This window comes from Cervus canadensis, chromosome 12 (assembly GCF_019320065.1).
Source record: "Cervus canadensis isolate Bull #8, Minnesota chromosome 12, ASM1932006v1, whole genome shotgun sequence".
Lineage (NCBI taxonomy): Eukaryota > Metazoa > Chordata > Mammalia > Artiodactyla > Cervidae > Cervus > Cervus canadensis.
Window position 1 is genome coordinate 64,028,105 of NC_057397.1, and position 26,114 is coordinate 64,054,218.

Here is a 26,114-nt window from a genome sequence, read left to right on the forward strand (position 1 = left end):
AAAAACTACAAAGTTACTGTACCCTTTGGTTCTTTAGGGCAACCAAGGTAAATTAATTTTGTTCTCCTCATTTAGCTGTCTCCCAGACCCTAGACAAACAGGCTCTATCCTTAATAAGCAAGTGTATATTGTCTTTTATTTTCAAAAAAAAAAAAAAAAGTTACCAAAATATAATTCCCTAAACATCTGATCTGAAAGTATTATGTTTAATGTTAATAGATGGTAATTTATGCAATCTTGTCTAACCTAAATTCAACTTTATTAACCATGTCCTAATCCTGAAGTTCGGGTACTAGGCACTTGCAGGTGAAACTTTTTTAAAAAATGAGCTCATACCATTACCCACATACGCTCAAAATGGGACAGTTTGAATACTGCAAGCTTCTCAAAGAAAGCCATATTCACACACATTTAGATTCACAACCATTTAGATGTGGTTAAGGAAACAGGAAATTTTCACATTGGCTTTAGTATTTATATTTTACCAAAATTTCCCTGAACTTAGTAATCATTACTAACACTTTTTGTAGTAGTATTTACTGAATCTTAAAAAAAAAAAAAAAATTGAGCAGAAAACGTTAAGTTGAAGAAAACTGGATGTCAGTCTATACAATGATTTTTTACTTTCAGCATGACAGACTTTATTTTGGCACTTTAACAAATATTTTGCTTTACAGCAGTGACAAAATATTTGCCAGAAATTTCCTTTTCCTGGCATGAATATTCCAAGCAGTTAATATTCTACGAACTGAACTTTGCTTTGCACAGTTAGAGGTATACCCACTATACTCATAACCTCCATAACCGAGGGACATTGTGCAGCTTTAGAAAGTGCTATCACTTCCTTTTAATCACTCCGCAGTAGACTGATTCTGTAAGTGATGGGACAGGACTTTGAGAATTAAGGCCATTAAGAATTTAAGTAAACACTGTTCTGAGTGCTGCATCAAAAAAAAAATTTTTTTTAATTGAGTTCTGTGGCAATTCCAGGGAACGTTCTCTAAATGAAGTAAGTATTCATACTTCATTAAAAGCAAATTATATGTTGGAAAGGTTGCTGTTTTTGCTGTCTTCTTCCTACTTTGGCAGCTCACACTTTAAAACAAAATTGGTGGTAAAACAGAAAAAGGAAATGTTCAGTTAGAAGGAAGTCCCCAGCCAGGGCGCCAGGGAACCCTCACATTTCCATCTCTTCCTCAGACATCACTGCTTTCTGGCAATCTCATTCCTAAGCAGTGAAGCTCTCCTTTTAATGCCTAGAACCTCCCTGAGTGACTCTTCTTCCCCACAGTGTGAACTACGGTATTCCATCTATTACTTCTTCGGTTAAACTTCAGGAGAGATTCGGAAGTTTCAAAGGTAAACCAATCTAGAGGACTAAACCATAGATATCGACATCAGGAAAGCCCTCTTTAGTTCTTTGGAATTTATAGTCCTAAAAGTTATTCGCCAGAGCAGGTATCCATCTCAATATTGCCATCAGCTATCTCTATAAAGGTTGTGAAACTCACAATTCCCTCCCTGGCAGCCTTCCAATATCTACATCCAAACACACACACAGGATGATACATTCAGATTTCCTCTGGCCAATTCAGAAGCGAATCTGATAATAAACAGCCTCATCAAATGAGCTCTTTGGTTTTGATTTACAGACACCGTGGAACACTCAGAAATCAAACCCACAACATCCTTGAGAGCAGACGGTCGTTAGCAAAGGGGAGGTGTACATTTGATCGAAAATGTACAAAATTTATAACAGTGACATTTTCAATATTAGGCCACATGATTTATTCAGTAGTTTTTATATTCCCAAATTACAATTTACGTCTATTCGTAAGACTACAAAAGTTACCATTAGAATTGTCTGTGCTTATAAAATACCAACTTTTTTTTTAACTGTTATATATACTCATTAACACCAGTCTGCAACGAGTTACATAGAATCATAGGCACTTCAAAGGCTTAAAAAGACGTTTACAACTTAAATGCATTTGTAAGAACAAAAACTGATTTTTTCCTTAAGTCCCTACTCGTACCTTCAAATTGCAAGAAATTAGCAAATACAGTGGCCAAAGGAATCTGCAGCAACTTCTCAAAATACTGTTAGCATCTTTGGGTTTGCTGAGGCTTGTCAGTAACTCACATCAAATCCTCTCAAAAGAAGATCTGAATGGATAGACATGACTAAACAGTTTTGTGGTGATAATCCAATTTTACACATTAATTTGCTGTTGCAAATCTGCCTGAAGCTACAGGTAATGAAAAATAAAGCAAGTGTAAAATGGATAGTCTGACACTTAAAAATTTATACAAAGTGGAGGTTAAAGTTTACATATTTGAAAATCACATATACACTAAATTACCATTATCTGAATTACCCAAAGACAAATTGCACCATAACAGCTACAAAAGGCATAGAGTTTTGTTTTGTTTTCAAGGGCGAGCAGAGGAGAGGGGAACAACAGATAAATTAACAAAGTAAGACCAACTTGATAAGGTCACTCTGAGACATGCTGACACAAATGAAATAGCTTTCATCTTCGAACCATCGGATAAAAACACTCTTTTCATATTTGCGCATAGAAATTTAAACCGATTCCATGTACATTGAGCATTTTTAAAACATAATATTTTGCCACTGCTATTCACAGAACACTGCAGATGTTAAGTTTGAATTTTATGTTGTTGTTCTAAAGAAATACATGAAAAGATTTAAATACAATGGGATTTTTATCATTAAAGTGCCAGAATGGCTCTTTAATGAAAAAAACAAACAAAAAACAAAGATCTTCATTATTCTATGCAAAAGCTTTATTTTTAAAAGTTCAGTGATCTCATAAATAGAGACACTAAATGGGAGTTTTCACGCATAAAACTCCTTAGTAGGTGCCTTCTGATAAGCAGCACTGGATGGTTTGCGTTCTCCAAGGTCATAACTTCCTTCATCCTTCTTTCTCATGCGATACACCAACAGCAGGATAAGGAAAATTGCGAAGAGAAAGCCGATAACTCCGCCAGCAATGACAGCTGAAACACACCAAAACGAAGATTACTTTTAGAAGAGATTCAAGGATGGCAGAAATTAGCTTTGTTAAGGCCAATCTATCAACACTTTCATAAAAAGCTTAATTTGAAAACCCCAAAACTAAAAAAAAAAACTGGATTCAATGAAGCAACCAGGTAATTAAGCAAAGCTGACATTCTTCAAGAGGTATAATACTTCCTTTGATTAGTATTAATAATATCACCCAAAAGCCTCAATAAGAAAAAATCTGGCTGTGACCTCAACTAGTTCCATACATTAAAACTCTTATGTCTTTTCAGCATTCACATTTTTGTAATCTAATCTTCTAATTGCTTTTTCAATGAAAACACAAAACATGATATAACTGACTTAAATTTTGTAAAGGGAACTGTGAAAAAAGCATGCAAATTTCCTTTGTCATCTTGAATTTGGGACTTTCCTCTCAAGGATCAAGTGTTCTACAAAAGTAGAGGTCAGATCTGTGGTTGCTAAGGGAGGGGTCGGGGGTAGGGGAGGGCTGGATTGGGAGTTTGGGATTAGCATATGCAAACTATTATATGTATAATGGAATCACTTTGTTGTACATCAGAAACTAACACAACGTTGTAAATCAAATATACTTCAATAAAAATAAAAATTTTTTAAAAGGACTGTGTTCTAAAATCTTGCAAATTTTCCCCTTTAAAATCAAAGGTTAATACTTTCATCAGGTAAATTATGATTAGAGATAACATCCTTCTGTGCCGTGGGCACTGTATCAAAGGTCCTCTCCATAAAGAATCTTCTCTTCTCTTAAATTTATCTTGAGATCAGGAGGACTTGGATTAAGCCTGACTGAGCTTCACATTCTGCCATACCTGACACCCAGTTGTTCTAGACCAATTCAGGCCTTGACTTTCTTCTTGCCTCTCCCAACCCCAACCCAAATGGCGGGCCAAAAGGTAGGCTGAGGGAGCTGACAGAAAATAGAGACAACCTTTGCCTAACTCTTGCCTCACTCGCTCTGAATGAGACAGGTGCTCAAGATAGTTTTCAGTAGTAAGGTAACATCCGGCAAACCCTGCTGATACTTCTGAACATCAGACAAACAGAAGCCTATTGAAGGACCCTCCACCCAGCTACTGACCTGCCAGGACTTCTGTTCGTTTAAACAGATTGTCTGAGTGCTTCTCAGTGTATACATTTGTATCCTCTTCAGCTGGGTCCATTTTCCTTTCTGAGTCAGGGAGGTGAACTTTTTCCTTATCAATTTCTTCAGGTGACTGGTATAGGCAAAACAAAAAAGAAAGATTAGAAAAATCTTTTAATGTGCTGGAAGAAAGAAACAGTAAGTACTTTCCCAAGTTTTTTTTTTTTTTTCTTTCAAACACTGGGTTTAGAAAATAAATGAAATAATCACTTTGTGTGATGTGTATTCCAATGGGTGAGTCCTATGGTGGGCCCGCATTGTTCATGGTTTTATATAACACCCATCACATGTACAGGCAAGATGGACAATTTATTGAGTTTGTAATAATCCTAATGGCATGGTTAGAATCCCTAAGTTGACATTTCACAAGGATCTCTAGCTTCCTTACCACTCTTCAGTTTTTAGGCCACCATCCCCTTCTGGGTGCTCCAACCTAACAACATTACACAGTTCAACTCACTCCATCACCTTTCTGCTACATGGGCTACTGTGATGGCAGCCTCCCTGCAGGCATTCTCTCTGAGTGTTCTCCCAGGGCTCTGCCTGCTACCACTCTGTGGGGCACAGCCAACAGGCTTCATCTGTAATGATCCCCACTATTTATTCACTCTTACACCTTCACCACGCCCTGGATTAGAATTTAGACTTCAGGAGGCGCTGGTTCTGTAAGGAGCTCCTTGTGGCCCTGATCCACTATTTTTCTGGACCTCACTTTTTCTATCTGTCCAGTGAAGGGCACTCTCAGCTTCTTGAGTACTCTACAACTCTCACCATCTCACCTCCAGGCAGCATTATTCCTACCTACCAGCACCCTACAGGACCCTCATCCTTGGCTGCACCATCATAACACATCGACCCTCTCCCCATTTTCATCAGTAGTAACTACTATTCTCTTGGGCCCCCAAAGTTATTTTGGCACATTTCAAGTTATATGTTTTGGTATGTCACAGTCCTTTCAATGGGATTGCCTGGTGGTGGCTCAGATGTTAAAAAATCTACCTGCCATGTGGGAGACCTGGGTTCAATCCCTGGGTTGGGAAGATCTGAAAGAGGGCATGGCAATGCACTCCAGTATTCCTGCCTGAAGAATTCCATGGACAGAGGAGTCCACAGGGTCACAAAGAGGTGGACATGACTAAGTGATACCTCATATAGCAAACATATATATATATGTGTGTGTATACACACACACACACACATATATATATATAGAAAAGACACACACACACACACACACACACACACACACACACACACATATAGTCTTTTCAATTTGCCTTTCACCATTCCTTCAAATTCAGTATCTTCCATGGATTCTCATTCCTGAGGCCTTATCTAGGTCTTTACCACATCATACCCAACTGCATGTGTTGGGTGACTTCTGATCCATCTCCCAAGGCCACTGCTTAATCTCCAGTAGGAAGCCCTGAAACGCCATCTCTACTACCACTTTCTTACCAAAACTGATTCCTGACATCTGTGCTTCGGTTCATACAGTTCCTCTAATTCCAATACAAAATTTTCACTTCTTTCACTGTCTATTTGTCCTTCATGAAGCCCTGATCTTCCACCTCTCAAAAACCCCAGAACACTTTATAGCCCATTATACCGTCACATAAATCATCTGTTGGCTTTCTAACCTTCAGCACCAATGTTGGCCATCATGTACCAATGACCTAAGATTACACTGAAATCTGAAAGTATCTGAAAAGTTAAATATATATATATATAAAAAGACCACCACCAGAGACTGTTTCATTGTTCTGGACTGGGTAAAACTGGCACTGCTTATTGTTGGTACTTATTTAAAGCTCTCCAGATAATTCTACAGTTTGAGAACCACTCAATTAGAGAAGCTCAGTTCAAATGAGTTGGTTCTTCTCTATCAGGCTCAAGTTTTTGTTGGCCAACACTACTGACGAAAAACATTGTCAATTCCACTGGTCTCTCACTGTAGACAAAAGTATTTTTTAGCTTTACTACTCTTCCTAAGAGCAGCCAACCACCTTCATTAGGATTCTAAGCTGTGGCCCAGTTAAATGCCTGATGGCTTTTTGAAGGCCAGCATTCATCCAATATGGCCACTAGCTACTTAGCTTAGAGGGTTAAAAAGCATAGAGACCTCACCTTTCTGGGGTGCCTTAAGGTCATCAATGTTTCCAAGAAGGATCACTAGGTGTATCTATCTGAGTTCCAGGTCAGCAGGCCTTGCCTCAGTGGACAGAGCACTAGACTGGTTTCCACTCAAGATGATGGATAATAAAGCATGATAAAGAATGCCTGTCTTACTTTCCCAAGCCACACAAAAATCTTGTATTGACTTAACCCTCAACCCGCCATGACTTACAAAAATCAGAGGCTACAGGAAAATGATCATTTCACTGCCATACAACATGCACTCCAAATTTCACTATTCTCTACATTATTGTGAGAGAAGAAAATAAAGGTCTCCCCTGGCTTTCCTGTACCAAGGGAAAGCAAAGAGAAAAGCTCATTGACAGTATTTTGCCTCAATTCCTCCATTCTTCTCATGGAAAGCCCATCGTTAACTGGATGCCTGGTAGAAGGACAGACAACTCAACAGATGAGAAAACGAATTATCTGGATTCTAATCTAGGAGACTTTTCACTGCTCATTAGCAGTTAAGGGAGTGCTAGGAAAGGGAAGAGAAAGCTCAAGTAGGCTGATACCCAGGTTTGTGATGAAGGAAAGAGGAAGTGAGTTCTGGTGGTGAATGAAGTGAAGGTAAATAGCTACTGTGATATTAGTGATGGAATTTAATTCATCCATGTCATCTTTGTCTCATTTTTATGACAGATCACATGAGTTCCCCTCAGGGCTTTTCAGTCCCTAAAATCCTTTGAGACAGTTAACATTTCCATTTTACTCAGCTTCTGATCCAACAGCCAGGAATGAGCCTGCATTTCAGGCGGTCTGCGGGTTGGGAGACAGGAGGTCTCCACAGAAATGGGGCTACCACGTACTCACAGGAATGAGTGCACAAGCTTCTAAGTGCTCTGGATGGAACAATCACTCTTTAAGTTTACAAGTTTTATTTTATGAAAGGAATAGTTTGACTAATGATTCTGTACTTTCTATAGTACAGAACTAATCTGAAATGCCTGGACTCTCATATACGTGTGCAAAGTGAAATTATGAAAAGGCAGCACAGATGATTAGATGAAGCCAATTAAAGATCTGTCATATCCATGTCTGGTTCTTTAGATACCATGAAAATGTAATGGAGTAAAAGGTTACGAGCAATGCTCTGCTTGAACAAATACCTGTATTCTTTTTATTTTAGTCACATAAATTTACAACAAACTAGACAGAATATCTATAACAGTGACATCAATGCCACTGTGATGCCCACTCAAAAGCAAAATCTGTATTAATGGTATCCGAAAGGCAATGTTTAATTTAGCTGTGCCAGGTAATTACAAAATAGAAAATTTAATCACTAATATTATCATGATAAGTACTGCAAAAAGTGTTTGACACAATGAGTAGCACTCAATAAATCTCCCACAAATGGATGAACTTTTATTATTACTACATCAAAAACAAACGATACCAAGAATATGTTAAAATGTTTTGAGGTCCTTCATTTCTGAACTCACCTGCCAAACATCTATCTTCTTTATTTTAATCCAACACAATTGCTCCCTTAAAGTCAATTTTTAAAAACTTACATCAATTTTCAATCCATTGTTGTCAACTGACCAGACAGCTCTATGTCAAATTAGGTTTTGCTGAGGATAAAAACTACCACAAAAAGCCAAAACTGAGTTTCTTGTCTCATGCTAGTGAGTCCTAATGGTTCCTGACCTCAGGGGATTCAGTCATGACAAGTGGTCATATAATACGTGCAGTAGAGTCAGATGAGTCTTTCAGCGGCCACCCTGGATGGTCTACCCTCAGCTGCACTTGTTGCTTTGCACTTCTCCTCTTTTCCCTTTTTCTTTTCATTCATTCAATAGAATCCATTTCTGGAGCAGCTACCACGCAGGAAGCCAGATGGGTCTGCCTCATGGCTCACAGCTCCTCCTTCTCCTAGCGCCTGGCCTGTGAAGTCGGTCTACCGCTAACGGTAACAAGCCCTTCTCCATCCAACAGACAGCACTCCGGTCTGGAGAGGACTGTCCTGGCTGCTCCACATCTGAAGAAACCTACCCAGCTCTGTTCCTCACCACCCTATGCACTTGTGTGGGGAGTGGGGTGGGTAGGAGGTTAGTGAGGAAAGTGAAGAACAAGAGTACTGTGGGAAGGGGAGGGGAAGAACAACAGCTCTGTGGGAAGGGGAGGGGAAGAACAAGTGCACTGTGGGAAGGGGAGGGGAAGAACAAGTGCACTGTGGGAAAGGGAGGGGCGTCATCGGGCTGGAAGCCCATGTGCAGTCCTACCTGCAGAGGGGGCACTTCTCACTCCGGAGACAGCCTGTCTCTACCTTCATGACACAGTCTTCCACATCCTGGCTGCTGTTAAACTTTGGCAGCATCTCATTTCTAACCAACAGATGGGTGAGCACCAAACAGGGACACTTGTGATTCCAAGTTCTCCTAAGGAGCATGCTATCCTCCACTGTCTGAAGTCTCCTGCGCTGTTACTCCACAGTTTCCCTTGGTGAACTGCCTCAGTCTCTACTGCTCTAACCGACTTCCATGAAGGCCTATTTACAGAGTGCTTGCTGGGTCTCAGGTGCCATGCTGCATGCCCTCACATTTAATCTTCCCAAGGACCCAAGAGAAATGGGTCAGAGAAACTAAGACACTTGACCAGATCTAGGACTTGAGACATCACTTTGCCAGCAAAGGTCTGTCTATTCAAAGCTATGGTTTTTCCAGTAGTCATGTATGGATGTGAGAGTTGGACCATAAAAAAGGCTGAGGGCTGAAGAATTGATACTTTCAAACTGTGGTGTTGGAGAAGACTCTTGAGAGTCCCTTGGACTGCAAGGAGATCAAACCAACCCTAAAGCAAATCAGTCCTGGATATTCATTTGAAGGACTGATGCTGAAGCTGAAACTCCAATCCTTTGGCCATCTGATGCAAAGAGCAGACTCATTAGAAAAGACCCTGATGCTGGGAAAGATTGAAGGCAGGAAAAGAAAGGGATGACAGAGGATGAGGTGGTTGGATGGCATTACCAATTCAATGGACATGAGTCTGAGCAAGCTCTGGGAGATGGTGTAGGGACAGGGAAGCCTGGCATGCTGCAGTCCATGGGATCGCAAAGAGTCACACATGACTGAGCAACTGAACAACAACAGGATTTGAAACTTCAGCCTTCTTCAGACTGTAGCATGTATTTTCCAACTTAAGTAGCTTACCTAGTAGTAGCTGGTCAGCTGAATGCAATACAATGCTAATAAAGCCAAAATCACCAGTCCCCTAGTTTCCATTAGAAACTTTGGCTCTGTTCTAAGGCCAAAGACCTTTCTTTGGCTTTTCTTAATAAGACAGCTCTCAAAATGAATATAGAGATGTACCAACACCCATCATTATCATTGGAAGAGTTGAAGTTTACATACCACTGGTGATATGAAAAGACTTTGGGAAAACACTTATTGAGATTAGTACCTAGAGTCTTCTTAGTCCATAACCTATTTCAGCAGATGTAAAGTTTACAATGGTTTTAACTCACAACCAATTCTTTATGAAATAAAAACAAATTTTCTTAATGTACGTCACATAAACTGAAAAGGTTTTGCTTCTTAACTGGGCTGTGAGTTCCTTAAGAAGAAGAACCCTGTAAAAAAGATTTGTTTATAAGCTAGGCCTGGGTGATAAAAATAATAGAATTAGCCATTAGGCTATGAAAAGACATGGCAGAACTGTAAATGCATATTACTAAGTGAAAGAAGCCAATCTGAAATGACTACATACTACATGATTCTAACTATGCATCATTTTGGAAAGGCACAAACTATGGAGATAGTAAAAGAAATCAGTGGTTTCTAGGGGCTGGGAGGGGAGGAGGAACAAACATGTAGGGGGATAGAGGACTTTTAGGACAATGCATTTATTCTGTAGGCTACACTAATGGTGGATACACGCCCATTAGAAATGTGTCAGAACCCATACAATGTAATACATCATGGTGAGCAAACCCTAAGTTAAACTCTGGACTCTAGGAGATTATGACCTGCCAATGTAGATTCTTGCTCCTTGGAAGAAAAGCTATGACAAACCTAGACAGCATATTAAAAAGCAGAGATATTATTTTACCAACAAAGGTCCGTCTAGTCAAAGCTATGGTTTTTCCAATAGTCATGTATGGATGTGAGAGTTGGACTATAAAGAAAGCTGAACACCAAAGAATTGATGCTTTTGAACTGTGGTATTGGAGAAGCCTCTTGAGAGTCCCTTGGACAGCAAGGAGATCCAACCAGTCCATCCTAAAGGAAGTCAGTCCTGAATGTTCATTGGAAGGACTGATGCTGAAGCTGAAACTCCATTACTTTGGCCACCTGATGCGAAGAAACGACTCACTGGAAAAGACCCTGATGCTGGGAAAGATTGAAGGCGGGAGGAGAAGGGGTCAACAGAGGTGGTTGGATGGCATCACTGACATGATAGACATGAGTTTGAGTAAACTCCAGGAGTTGGTGATGGACAGGGAAGCCTGGCGTGCTGCAGTCAACGGGGTCACAAAGAGTTGGACACAACTGAGCCACTGAACTGAACTGAATGTGGATTCATCAGTTGTAACAAGTGTACCTCTCTGTCACAGGATATTGACAGTAGGGGGGGGAGTTGTTGAGCATGTGTGGGGGCAGGTGGTATACAGGAACTCTCTGTGCTTCCCACTCAATTCTGCTGTGAACCTAAAACTGCTTTGAAAAGCAAAGCCTGTTTAACAACAACAACAAAAAAGCAGTAGGTGGCAAATGTCAAAACGATCATGAAGAGTAAGGAGGAGCCATTTACAATATAATGAAAAGACCAGTTGTCCTTACACAGTTTTAAAAGGTGCCTCTTAAAAGGAACATTCTGTACAATTTTTTTAAAAGGAACATTGACAATAACCTGATGACGCGATGCGAAATAAAACACACCTTTGTCTGAGCAGCGATCTTGTCCTGTATCTTGCTCAGCGTTGTGGTTTCCACTCTCGGAGCACTACTAGTGAACGGTATCTTTGGAATGGGCCGAGACGTGGTCAGCTCTGGACTCTCTCCATCCTCATCAGCTCCTGGAAGAATAAGCAAAGACGACTAAGCACATGAGTCACAACACAGAATTCTACAGTATCAGGCTATGTGGTCTCAAGTTGACCATGACAGAGTCACGTTTTTTCACAATACCTGCTCCTCAGGAACTCAGCATAAACCTTCCTGCAGTCTTCAGAGCAATAAAGAAGTGACTTCAAAGTGGATCTGTGGGGAGCCTGGCATTTTTTTTTCTATATTATTATTATCCCAAATGTTCTCAAGTAACTCTTTTAAAAATAATTTATTTATTTGGCTGCATCAGGTCTTAGCTGCGGCATGAGGGATGTTTCATTGTGGCACACAGACTCTCCAGTAGTGGCCTGTGGGCTCAGTAGTTGCCGCACCCGGGCTCTCTGGTTGCAGTGCCTGGGTTTAGCAGCTCCATGGCACGTGGGGTTTTAGCTCCCCACAGGGATCAAACTGATGTCCTTTGCGTTGCAAGGTGGATTCTTAACTACTGGACCACCAGGGAAGACCCTCAAGTAGCTGTTCTTTTACTTGTGTGTTCAGTCTCTCCCCCTCAAGAGACTGCTTCACTTCTATGCTGAAACATGCTATATTTTCCATTTTCCATCACAACAACATGAAAAGGGAACACCAACTTTATCTGAGTGAGCTGCTGCACTTCCCCTGTTCATAGTCAGACTTAGTCTCAGCGGTGTTGTGCAGACTCACCAGCTCCTCCCACACCATCTATCCCACTCTCTGCTCTACTCCCCCTAGTCAAATGTCCCCTGTCACCACACTGCTGGTGACTTAACTGTTTTGTTAAGGTCACCATTCCCCTCCACATACCATATCCAGTGGCATTTTCCAGAGTGGTCCTCATCTAATTGAACCTCCTAGTATCACTGGACACTTGTCAACTCCCACCTCCTTTCTGATACACTACCTTTGGGTTTCTATGACTTTGACTTCCTGACTTTCCCCTCACCTCTCTGGCTATTTCTAAGTCTCCTTTGCAGATTCATTGTCTTCCACCTGCACACAAAATATGAAAGGTTCCTTAAGGCTGAGCCCTAGGCTGCACCTTACTCTACACTTTCTCTCTCACCCATGGCTTCTGTTACATCTAAATACAAATGAAACCCAAGCTAACCCAAGTGGTTCCCTTCTGTCACTCCTCCAAAATTTAGACCTACATATCCACCAGCCTACTTGGCATTTTCACTTGAATGACTCAAAGGTAGTATATACATCTCGGTCACGTTCAAAATAGAACTCGTGGAACAGACCTGTGGTTGCCAGGGGAGAGGAGGTAAGGAGGGAAGGACTGGAAGTTTGGGATTAACAGATGCAAATTATCATACATAGAATGGATAAACAACAAAGTCATATTGTATAGCACAGGGGACTATATTCAATATCCTGTGATAAACCATAACGGAAAAGAATATTGAAAAAATATACCCAACTGAATAACTGTCGTACAGCAGAAATTAACACAATATTGTAAATCTACTATACTTCAATAAAATTTTAAAAAACTAGAACTCATGATTTCCCTGCGTCCCCTCTACAAACGCAGTCTTTTCTCCTCATGTTATCTGGCAGTGAGTGGAACCCTTCATTCCTGTAACTCACAGCTCTGGCTCCCTCCCCTCTTCCTCACCACCACATTGAATCCATCACCCAGTTCTATGGATTTTACCTTCTTTTTATGTCTCCACTCTTAACATCTTTCTATAGTTCCAGGGCTACCACCCTCACCCAATCTTCCCATCAATCACCGGGCCTCCCTTCTTCCTCATTTCCTTCCAGCCCACTGTGCACAGATGGGCTGCAACCCCATCGTTCTCCTCTTTAAAACTGTCACAGCGGCACTCCACGGCTCTCGAGGTGAATATAAAACGCCGCCGCCTCTTCTTGTGTAGTCCAGTCCTGGCCTTCCTTTCCAGTTGCCTTCAGCATCATTTATCCTGTTATCCCCTAGACTCCAGCTGTGGTCCCCTGATCTTCGGCCAGAAGTCTTTGCCTAGTTAATTTCTAAACCTCACCTCTAGATTTCAGCACAAATGTCATTCCTTGGAGAAGGCCTCCCTTCCACATTAGAGTCTTCATCACCTGCTTATTTAGTACCACCTTCTTACCCTAAGACTGCATTTATCACAAGTTTGTAACAATACATTTGTTTGTGTGATGACTGACTAAAGTTTCCCCTGAGGGACAAGGGACCGAAGCTTCCTATGGCTGAGGGATTGGATCTGATTGGCTCTCCAACAGAATGTCTAACAAAATCCCAACACCTCCAGGAGCCGACAGTAAGGACTAACCACTGACTTCCAACTGGGCACTATGTCTTTTTGTTTGTTCATTTTGCCTTTTTACAAAAATAACATTTGAGAATTGTTCACATTCAAATACAACATTCTTTTTAAGTTGATCATTTGTCAGACTTATAACAACTCAAAAAATTCAAAGTCTGTAACTCAAACTAACCTGCTTCCTCAGACAGGAAAAAATGATGAATAGCCCCAGACTCCGCATGGAATCATGTTAAAATAACAAGCAGTTCAAAAAATATGAGGTAAGATACTAGGAAAAGTGCAAAGCTATGAATATGACTCATTTTAAATATTTTAATATATTGATTTCCTCCAGCATGTACACTCATTATTCAGAAAAAAAAAATGGTGAAGGGTATATTGAAATAAATATGGGATTTGGCATTAAACAAACTTAGTACTTGTTCTGGCATTTATTATCTTTGTGTTCTTGGACAAATAATGCTTGAGTTAGTTTCTTCATCAGTAAAATGGGGATAACAACCACTAATTCTCAGAGGTGCAAACATGATATATATATATATTTGAAAGCATTCTGTGTACACAAAATGTTACATAACTGTGAAGTGAAGTGAAATCGCTCGGTTGTGTCCGACTCTTTGCGACCCCATGGACTGTAGCCTACCACCCTCCTCCATCCATAGGATTTTCCAGCCAAGAGTATTGGAGTGGGTTGCCATTTCCTTCTCCAGAGGATCTTCCCCACCCAGGGATCGAACCCGGGTCTCCCGCATTGTAGGCAGATGCTTTACCGTCTGAGCCACCAGGGAAGTCCTACATAAATGTAAATCATTAATAATGATGGGTCCAAATACACTGCTCTCTCATATCAGCTTCCCTGATTTTCCATCAAAATTTTATACATAATATGACTGATTTGCATCTTAGGAAAAAAATTCAATGAGAAAAGAAAAATTTTCAATTAAAGGTTTTCGAGACTCTCTTGGCTTACAACAGTTACAAATATGAATCACCAAGTTAGGAGTTTGGAGAATTCGTTGTGAAAGAAGAGATTTTGTAAAATAGAAAATTCTCTCAAGTTAGCACTTCTTAAATTAGATGAGTGACCCACCTCAGGTGGCTCTTCCACTGCATTTATCATCTTTATTAAAAATATTGACTCTCTTACCCAAACCAGAAATCTGGGGACCCCACTGATCACATCTTCCTCACCCCTGACTTTCAGCTCTCACTGTCCTCTTTGCCTGAGACAGCTTAGACTTGAGTCCAAAGCCTGTTTCCACCTTGGAAACTCTCCTGCTTAAACTCTCCTTCTTAAAATCAGTGTCATCCTCTCTTTCTCCATCATGGAACCATTTTTATCTGCTTCCATTGTTCACTGAGTTTCTTCTTTCAAAAAAAATAACATTTTCTTCTACTTAATGAAGAAATACATCTTTTAAAAAAAATAATGCAGTTTTTTCACAGATGAAATTGGGAAATAGAGAATATAGGAAGGAATAAATAAAATTATTCTACCATCAGAGAAAGCATCATTAGATTTTATTTACTAAAGTGTCCCTAGCACCTAGAATGGTGTCTATTCCCCCATGTTATGGGTCATTGTTAAATACTTGTTGAATGAATTGAGTAAATATCTGCCTATTATCTCATCTCCTAATGAGTTGTTCATTTCTGACATGACCGTTTCACTCTCCAAGGACTCTTGCACTCTTACAATGTTCCTTTTTTATAGTATCCTCTTCTTGTTTCAACATTAAAGCACCTTATCTCTCCAAATTTAGTAAGTTTTTCTGTTCTCTTCCAATTTGGGGCTATAGGAAGGTCTCTGTCTTTCAGAAGTCCTCCTGTAAATGTCCAGGGAGCCTTGGTTGTCTTCTCATACTTAAGAGGGAGAGGTTGAGCAGCTGACTAGAAGCTCTGAGCACACAGAAGTCTGTTAAATGCCAACATCAGTATTTTAGAGTTATTTCCTTTGAGTTGGTTCAAGTCCCTAGAGAGGGAGAAGGCCAAGTTCTGGGAACCGACTGGGAGAATATAACTTGGAAAATCTCTGCATTAACCTAAGCATTAATCTCAGAACTTGTTCTCCCTGTTTTCAACGTGGGGCCCCCATCCCCAAATGTGCCTGGTACATTTCCAGTCCAAAGACCCTCTGTTTTTCCTCTCCAGGTAACAAACCTCCAGTTTTCTTCTCAGGTCAGGAGCATCAATCTTTTTGCTGCATTCTGATGGGAAGGAATTAGGGAATCTACTTATTTTTTTTTTTTTAACTTTTTATTGTGTATTGGAGTATAGTTGGTTAACAATGTTGTGATAGTTTCAGGTGGGAAATCTCCTTACTTCTTAAACTTTCAGTCAGTCATCCTGAGTTTAGTACCATCTTCACCCTCCATCTAGTGGCATGAATTCTAGGGCCCCGTGGGGACTCTGTGGTGTAAATTAGTTTGCTTCTTTGCTCTTCCCACCCCTGCCCCCATCCGCACCCCACAGCTGGCTAACTCAGCTTTCTCACATCTGCCAAGTCTGTTACTACAAGCCCATCTGCCTCCCAGCTTTCAAAACATTGTGGCCTTTGGCTCCTACACTGTTCCATTTGTCCTCATGAGTTTAGGCCCAATTCGTTTATGGTCAGTTTGGTTGGGTATTGGGAGGTATATACCTTCAATCCGCCACCTTTATCCGGAACTCTGCATTTAACTCTTACACTTTTGTTGTACAGTACCTTCTTATGTTAGATCATCCATGACATGGTGTAACAATTAACTTTTTTTTCTCATTTCTACATTTTTCTCATCTGACTCTTGGTTCTTTGAGGACAAAGACCTAGTCTTTCATCTCTGTGTCCAAAGAATATGGTCAAGCATCTGGCACACAGTGAATGTCCACGAAACGTTTAAGTGGATGGTTGAAATTTTCAACTTATATAGTATGAGGATGATCTATCTTCTCCCCTGGGAGGTACCCTCTGGGTCTCGGGCCATGCCTGCAGTCCCTGTGCTCGTCTGCGGAACGGTGTGACAGCGAGAACAGAGGGAACGCTGGCCAAAACCCAGGAGATCCCCGTCTCCACCGGGGGCTGTGCGTCAGCGAGGCAGGGTCTCCTCATTCTAGAGTGGGCTTTCAGGACACAAGGAGGCAGTAGAGCGAAGCAGTGAAGAGAACACTCTCCAGCCCAGCTCCACTTCCTTCCAACAGTGTGATCTGAGGCAAGCTATTCAATCTCCTCAGGCCTCAGATTTTCTCCTGTGAAAAACAGAGGTAACAGAATCTGTCTTTATAGAGATGTTATAAGACTACGAACAGAGTTTGACATGCAGTAAATAAGTAATAAGTAAAGGGCTTTACAAATTTTAGTTATAGCTTCTGCTACCTTTAAGCTGAAAATCAACACCCCCAGTATAGTGCAAGGAGGTTTCCAAAATCCAGAACAATACACTTTGCAGCAATGATCTGCCCAAGGTTGCAGCCAAGGCAGAAGCAATGTGGGCCCACATTTAAGTCTGAGCTCGATCTGTCTGATGAGTGGTTCAGGATTTCAAACAACCACTTCAATCCCCTTCCACCCGGATGGGGGACATGGGGGGCTTCCAGAGGAGCAGGACTGAATCTGCATTCTTTATGTTAAACTTAAGGACAATCTTAGCAGAAATCAGAAAAATGACTTGGACAACCTCTACAAGTCTCTGACAACTCTCAGATTCTAAGATCTGTGAAATGAGGACCAAAATGTATGTATAGGTATATTTCCTGAGACATTTTGAAGAAGACAGTTACAAAGCACTTTTGAGGTGTTAACAAAAAAAAAAAGAGGTGCCATGAGTGAACAATATTAATAGAGTTGTGGGCTACAGAGAACAACTTTTCACACTCATCCTGCGTGTGTGATATATATCACTCTCCCCAGAATAACTAGGGCTATTTTTACATGAGGACTGCATTGTAAGCTCACTGTCAACTAGGTCGGCCACAACCCTTCTTGTCTCTCTCAGACTTGCCATTTTCCAACCTAAGATACTCATTCTTATATAGCTAGATCTCTCCCAAAGACACAATTTTAATTTGCTCTGGCTTATTCTAAAGCCCATGCTGATCTGATTGTGAGACATCTACATTCAGCATTTGTTCAGTTGCTAACTCATGTCTGACTCTTTGCAACCCCAGGCACAGCAGCACGCCAGGCTTCCCCATCCTTCACTATCTCCCAGAGTTTGCTCAAAGTTGTGTCCATTGAGTCGGTCCAATGGACCGACCCAACCATCTCATCCTCTGTCATCCTCTTCTCCTGCTCTCAGTCTTTCCCAGCATCAGGGTCTCTTCCAATGAGTTGGCTCTTCACATCAGGTGGCCAAAGTATTGGAGCTTCAGCTTCAGGATCAATATTCAGGATTGATTTTCTTTATGATTGACTTGTTTGATCTCCTTGCTGTCCAAGGGACTCCCAAGAGTCTTTAGCACCACAGCTTGAAAGCATCAATTCCTTGATGCTCAGCCTTCTTTATGGTCTAACTCTCATCTGTACATGACGATTGGAAAAACCATAGCTTTGACTATACGGACTTTTACCAAATGTTGAATGTAAAATGAAATTCAAATCAAGGAAGATCCTGGATAAGACTTCCCTAGCATGCTGCTGACCTTACCTTCCTGATCTGATCATTAATACATGCACAAGCTCCTCCTCTTAGTTTCCTGGGAGCCAATCCTGGCACAGGTGAAACATGTCCCAGGTATAAGAAATTGATTGCAAAATGATCAAATCCTTTATCTTCCTTGTAGTGTTTTCCTCTGCACTGTGACAACCCTACAGCTCCCTTCACTAGGAAGCAGAGTCTGGGCTGGGCCTATGACTGGCTTTGACCTATCAAACATGGCAGTGAAATTGTGCCCATTCTAAGTCTTGACTTCAAGAGCCTTTGCACACTCCTACTTGCTATCTTGGGATCTCTGTCTCCTCCCTGTGGACAAATGGCTGGCCTTCTGGAGAATGAGAGCCCACAATGACCAGAGCCACGTCTGCCTGGCTACCCCACAGATATGACAGAGCCCAGCAAGATCAGCAAACTCAACCTGCAGCTGACCAATAACACGGAAAAGAGCCCAGTCAGGCCACCTAAACTGCCACCCTGAAGACTAAGGAGCGAAACAAAATGACTGTTGTTTTAGCCACTACACTTTGGGATGGCTTGTTACGAGGCATTACTGAAGTAACAGGTAACTGATCCACCACAGGAGTTGAAGATATCAGTGTACAATCATTTTACTTGGCTGCTACATTCTCCCTCCTACTTTTGAGCAATACACTAGTAGTAAGAAAATGTAACTCTTCTTGGTCTCACCTATAAGCTTTAAGGTAAGGTTGGCGGTTCTATGAAACTTGTATTGAAGGGTGGTTTTCATGACATCACCCTGATAATGTTGACAGAACACTGACTACACGCCAAGTAGCAAGCTCTAAGAGCTACAGATGCATCAACCCCTTAAGATTCATGACAACCCTATGTGGGAGGGATTATTATTATCTTCCATTCTATAAATGAGGAAACTGAGGTTCAGCCAAATTAAATATATTCCCAAGATTTCACAGCTCAAGTAGCTGGGAGCTAGAATTCACACCCAGGCACTGTGACTCCACAGAGTGTGCCCTTAACAATTATGCCTCCTGCCTGTTGCCCTGAAGCACGTTCCAGTAGAGTGTGAGTGTATGTGTGTGTAAGAGTGTGTGTGTGTGCACGCGTGCATACACAAACACGGAGAACAGAGATGATGTGGAGGTAGCTGGCCTTACCCGAGCCTGACGCAGAAGCATAGTCATCATCATCAATAGGATACACTCCTGAAGCTTCTTCAATGGAGCTGTTGTCAAGGTACATGTCTTTATCAGATGTCAGCTCTGCCCGCTGAGAAAGGAAAGAGAAGGGGTTTAGGATGGTGAGAAATTAGGAAATGAGTTTATTCATTCATCTCACTGTTCAGGCTTATACCTCAGTGATTACCTGTCCCTCTTTCCTGTTCCTCTAAACAGACAATTTTGTCCCTTCCTTTCCTCGGCACACCCTGACAAGTCGCATGATGTCAAGGGCTGACCACAGAGAATGCTCCTGAGGGAAGCTTACGGAGTCTAACCCAGTGGACCCAAGATGCCTCAGAAGCACCTACCCACAGGCTTACTTCCTCACTTCCCACTAAAGCTGTCTGAGTTCCAGTGGGCCCAGTGCTAGCTGGAGCCATCTGCTTTCCCAAAGTCACCGTGAGGCTCCTTGATTGGAAAAGCTACAAGACAGTTAACTCATTTAAGACTTCCTTGGGGATGTATTAGGGTTCTTGGGCAAAATCACCTCCCAGGGATGCATCAAGGTCCCTTGGACATTTACAGGCCAGGCCACACTCAGAGAGGCACCATCATGGCCAGGAGCTCTCAGGGGCCATGCAGAGGCCAGCACCACACCCCGCCAGGATCAGAGCCCACGAGGCTGTGGACCGGGGCAACAGCCCACCGCGAGCCACATCTGGGGCCCACAGGCTTAGTGGAGCCTTAATGACAAATGCAGATAAACCCACACAAGCGCATTCTTTTTATATTCCTGGCACTGGGTAACAGCAAATCACACGCTGAATAGGGAAAGGGATCATTCACTAAGTCGACCAGTTCCACAGCTTCTTAGCTCTTCAGTAAGAGTTTTAGTATTAAAATTCAACCTAATCCTGCCAAGAGAGTCACTCACATGAAGTGGAGGCTGAGTAGACGTATAATTTTTCTTAAATGGTTTCAGTAAATTGATATTTTACCACCAGTATCTCATGAAAGCCCAGAAAACAAACACAGCAGCCTGTCAGCCTCTAAAAAACACTTGTGTTTGGAAAAAGGCAGCACTCATTATTGTCCTATTTTTTAAAAAATCAAATGGAATGTTTGTTCTTAATAGGAATGACAAAAAAATGTTTCCCTCATTACAGTGGCTTTCATCAGATATCCTTTTATTGATAAAATAAAGCCTTCTTCTGCTCCAGCTGTCACTGGGCTGGAACCTTCCAAAGAGGACGCCAGGGCCACCCCACCACAGCACCACTTTCTTCTCTCGGGTTTCGACAGCTAATTGGAGAGACTGAAGTGTCCTAAACCCAAGCCGGTGTCCTCCAGGCCTCAGTGACAACTACCGTGAAGGCACGGATGCCCACTTTGCTTAAGCGGCCATGCCAGCACATTCTGAGAACTGGGACCTTAATCAGGGACAGGTTTCCCAGTGGCCTGGCTGGCAGGCACGGAGTGACCACCCTGAGACAAGAGTGTGCTGGAATTTTCCTAGAACAGTCAGAGCTTAACTCTGCCCTCCGAGGCCATGCTGCATGATAGCAGTCTCCAAGGCTCTTACTAGTCTGGCTGGGTTTCCCAAAGCTCGTGAACCTACAGGATCAGGAGCCGTGGGTTCCACAGCCCCACCATCGGCGTCACTGACCCTGGCAGTCTCTTAGCTCCTATGAGGGCAAGAACTGTGCTTCACACATCCTCAGTTCACCCAACCCCCCACAATCACAGTATCTGGTGGGCAGAAGGTGCTCAGCAAACACCACGTGGGCTGTTTGCTGTCCTGCGTGTACTAAACTTTGCCCTATGAATTCCATCGGCAGGACCCTCTTATTCTTTCTCTCAAGTCCAGTCTACAAAACAGGCTCTGTTTTTTTCAGACTTTCCATGTCCGCTTGTTAGAAACTACTATTTTGGATTTTGTAGCCTGTGAACAATTTAAGACAAAGGCTCGGTGTTATTGTTAATTGTCTGGTGAGCACTTTTCTGAGGCCCCACAGCAGAGCACACTTGGAGAAGGCAGGGCCTCAGTGACCTGAGTTCTCTGGCCCTCTCGGAAGGCATGGGGATTCAATAAATATTTGCTGACTGAGATTACCTAAAACAAACTGGACTTTGACTCAGGCTTCAGAGTTAACACATGTCACAAGATCCTCAGGACTTCTACAGTTGACATCTTTCCATCCGAAGCCTCGGAGATCATCGGTCCCAAACGATACACGTGGACAGGGACCTATTTGCGCAACCTTGAGCTTAAAAGCAGAAACCTGTTTGCCTTTTCTCAACACTGAATGATTTTTTCCTCTTGGCTCTGTCAAAGTTGGAGGTGGCATGGGCCACACGAAATATTTAATCCCTACTTATAAACTGCAAGTGTATTCATTAGGTGACCCAGTTGCTAGACGGGCACGTCTGTCTCATGCACAGGCTGATGGGCCAAAACACGTCTCCCAGAGGACTGTGGCCACCTCACGACTCAACCACACAGACTGGCTTGACAAGCAACTCACTTTTCTACGACAGCCAGCTCCTTAGGAGAAGGCTGTGGGACCTGAATTGCTACAAGACTTGGACTCTGGATGCATCTAAAGAAGCTGGCACCCCCTCAGCCCCTCGGGCTCTGCGAGGCTCCAGGGCAGTCCTAGGGCTGAGGGAACATTTAATGTGCTCGAGGGCAGCTAAAAGGATTTGTTCCTCCACTGTCTGTTGTGGTACAAATAATTATGACATCACACTAAACATTATCTCCTGCTCTGACGTCAGGGGCACCAAGCGCCTAAGAGGAATTGCCAATATCCATCCTTCCATAGAGAGCTTCACTGGTGGCTCAGCAGTAAAAAAAATCCAATGCAGGAGTCGCAGGAGCTGCACATTCGATCCCTGGGTTGAGAAGATCCCCTGGAGGAGGGCACGGCAACCCATTCCGGTATCCTTGCCTGGAGAATCCCATGGACAGAGAAGCCTGGTGGGTACAGTCCATAGGGTTGCAAAGAGTCAGATACAACTGAAGCAGCTTAGCAGATGCGCACGCACGCACACACACACACACAACTTTCCATAGTCTGATCTCAAATAAGCAGTCTTCTTTTCCCACTGTAGCAGATAACGCTCGAAGAAAACCTCCACTGTCTTTTCTTCTAAACAAAAAAAAAATCTTTGCAAACATGACAATTCCTTTGGTGAAGACTCCACTCTCTGTGCAGAGAGGATTGCTGCAGTTAACATGCCCAGAAAGGGAAATGAATTCTGCACTCACATTCCCTGGGGGCGAGGCACGCATCTTTCAAAAGCCAAGGAAAGGGGTGACTCAAGACTACGGCTTCTCCACCAGCCAACTGTGATTTGCCTCACTGAGCAGAAAACCCCAAGACACACGGAACACTCTTGTGTTCGATGAGACAGAGCCGCTGCATGAAAGAAAGCAACGGGGAGGAAACGTGCAGAGGCCCAGCCCGACGGCAGGATTTCCTCTCGAGTTGGTTTCATTCGGGACAGCCCGTGACCAAGGGGCAGCGTCAATCCTGTTGGCTAACAGGGCTCAGAGTACAAGCTGGAAGAAAAACAAAGCTGGTCTTTCAGACCTGTCTCCCCTCAGCTGACGTGAGACATGCTGCAGGAAAGCAGAGGGAAGATGTGGGAAGCAACGAGGTACAACGAGAAGGAAGAACGACCGCAGGAGGTTCAGCCACGACCCCGAGCCCTGAGTCACCTCCAGAGGAGGTGATGCCTGACGGCCGGCAAAATCTACCTTCGTCTCCCAACTCTATCGCTCCCTCCCTACCCTTCAAACTGCAGCAACCGCCGCGACTGTTACAAAGGCCTCCCCCAGCCACCCTCAGGGCTTTGTCTTCGAATCCATCATCTGCTGAGGGACCATTCTTAAACATGACCACAATGCTCCCCTGCTGATAAAAACCCTCTCTTGGCTCCCTATCTTCCACTGGATAAAATAAAAACTCCTTGGCCTTGAAAGACATTCTTCTACCACACGACCTCACCTGCATTTCCAGTCAGTTATTGCCACTTCCTCCACCCAAACCCCAGGTTCCATGACACATACACACAAAAATCAAAAACAACAAAAAATCTCCACTCAGACCTAGTGACATCAATTTACTTTATACAAAACCCCTAAGAGGAAATAAACTCCTCCAAGGACAGAAAATTGAGGGGCTTGCGTACCTGAGGATGATGAAAACCAATATTCTGACAAAACAGTTCAGCCCAAACATATATGATATTTGTAATAAACATGAACAGAGAAAATGCTGGTTTGGTGCATAGAAGACCACAAGTGCACTAATCTCAAAATAAGAAATATCACAAATCTTCCCATTGTCTCAGCAAAGAAAATTTGTGAGATGGCAACTGAATAAATCTACTTGCTGGTTTTTTTTATTATGAGGTAAAGCTTACATCCGGCAAATATCATGTTTCAAACTGCCAGGGTGGAAATCTGCTATTTAGAAATTAAGGTCTTCCTTAAAAGATACACTGCCTTATCTACTAGATGGATGTCCTCTAAGTGCCTTAAACTAGCGCAAGTGATAAACAGTGGTCAAGATAATTAAAGCTCAAAGCAGCAGGTGTTAAATTCACCTTATGGTGGAAACTTGGGCTTCCCTGGTGGCTCAGTGGTAAAGAATCCACCTGCAATGCAGGAGCTGAAGGAGATGTGGGTTCGATCCCTGGTTCGAGAAGATCCCTTGGAGCAGGGCATGGCAACCCACTCCAGTATTCTTGCCTGGAGAATCCCATGGACAGAAGAACCAGGCAGGCTATAGTGCATAGGGTTGCAAAGAGTTGGACACAACTGCAGTGATTGAGCATGCACACATACGTAGTGGAAACTTAGGCTGATAGCAAAGTCAGAAAGTAGAAAGCCTATTTATGGATACCACCACCCCAAACCCAACCTTCAGAAAATTAGCCTTCAGACATAAAAGTTAAATATTTGTGTGGCCTGGTATGACACTCTGAATCACATAATAGAAAACAAGCACCTGGATGATGTTTCTTAGTTTTAGCATAAAGGCACATTCAGTCCTGACTTGGACTCAAAGACTCAAATGTTTATTTACTTTTATAGTGACTACAAAGCACCAAACTGGCTGTAACTCTAGCTTATTTTTCCAGAGATGACTTAATAAACTATTTTATTACTAGTTAACACACACTGTAAATGAAATAATAATTAAAATTTTCCCCTACATATTCCCACAGAGATGATACACTTGCCCTTAAGATGAACTTGCCAACTCTGGCTTAGGTAGAGCCCATGGAAACATATAATCTTAGAGCTTGACTGGACATTATAGGCATCCGGATGACCTATTTATTTCAAAAGTGAAGACACAGAACACCACAGTGATAAAGTCACTTAAAAATCATCTGGTCTACTTGGTGGCCAAACTGGAGCCCAAAACGTTTGCCGCCTAATTCTGGGCTCTTGCTATTGAACTGTACTGCTATCAGAGCTAGTCAGCCTGGGGTTCAAAAGGATTAACTGTAGCTAACTGCTAAGTGTTTATTATGTGCCAGGCATTCTGTGCTAAGTGTTTTATAAGCACTGGCACATTTAATCATCTCAACAATCTCCACTGCAGACCAAGGAACTGAGGCTTGTCCAAAGACAGACAGCTCAGAAGTGGGGAACAAGGATTCATGTCCAAGTCAAGGCTTCAAAGTGTGCGCTCATTGAGAGTGCTGGCCTTGCTGGGCCTGCCCACTACCCCTGCCCCCCACCCCGCCTTGTAATTCACACGTAATCATAATAAAGGCCCTGAGAAGAACTGTAATAAAAGAGTCCTGTTGAACTCTGCTTGATCCAACACTTTCAAACTTTGGCCATGGAAATTCTCCCCACCTGCCCCGAAAATCTATTTAACATCTTTCAGAACTAGTGTTTTTGGCATTATAGATGGGGAAAAATCTGCGTGAAGAGTTAGAATTCTAGCTTAACAATTTCTTCTCTGCCTAACACCCTGTACACTGCCCCTTTGAAGGAAGCCAACTGTCACTCATTCATTTTTAGTAACACCTTCATCTCTATTAGGTGTCCCATCCAAATCAAAGATGTAATGGAAGGAAAGAAACCTCTGTTTACTGTTGGGAAACATACTGTGGTCCCTGAACATGTGTGAGATGTGACTGCATTATATATTTACAGGCAAGTGCTACCGTATTTACCAAGCACTTATTCTAAGGACTTGTTTACAGAAAATGCTCTGCTATCTAACAATGGCCTAGACTTATTCTACCATCCTGTGCGTAACTCGTACAAAAGCTGAGGTCACACATGAAAGCAGATTCTTAAATTCCTACTTAAGAAATCCTTAAGAAAGATCTTTAGCTCAGACCTGCTTCAAAAAGGTCCTTAATTACATAAAAAGCTAGTCTCTAACTTTAAGAAACACTTCAGCATGCCTTCCATTAAGGGGAAATTTAGTTTAAATTATTTACTTGTGTCTATTAGGAAAATAAACCCAATTCTGGAAAGAAAAAAATCAGGTTTATGAAGGCAGAATCACATTTGGGTGTGAAGTATGAAGCAAAAAGATGGCTGGGCTGCTCAGAAAAATGTCACATCAAAAAATAAACTTTAAGAGAGTCAAAACATCAGCAACTGTCAAAA

The 26,114-nt window shown here is 42.3% G+C and overlaps 1 protein-coding gene across 1 annotated transcript in view; it reads right to left on the bottom strand.

Annotated features, from left to right (window-relative positions):
- Positions 1-613: 613 nt before the first annotated feature.
- SDC2 (syndecan 2) overlaps positions 614-26,114 on the bottom strand; it is a 121,722-nt gene continuing 96,221 nt past the window's right edge. The window contains exons 2-5 of the mRNA XM_043484177.1: positions 19,463-19,574; positions 11,273-11,409; positions 4,152-4,287; positions 614-3,027 (exon numbers count right to left, since the gene is read on the bottom strand). Coding sequence (XP_043340112.1) covers positions 2,864-3,027; positions 4,152-4,287; positions 11,273-11,409; positions 19,463-19,574 — 549 coding nt within the window. The 3' untranslated portion in view covers positions 614-2,863. The remainder of the gene's footprint in view (positions 3,028-4,151; positions 4,288-11,272; positions 11,410-19,462; positions 19,575-26,114) is intronic.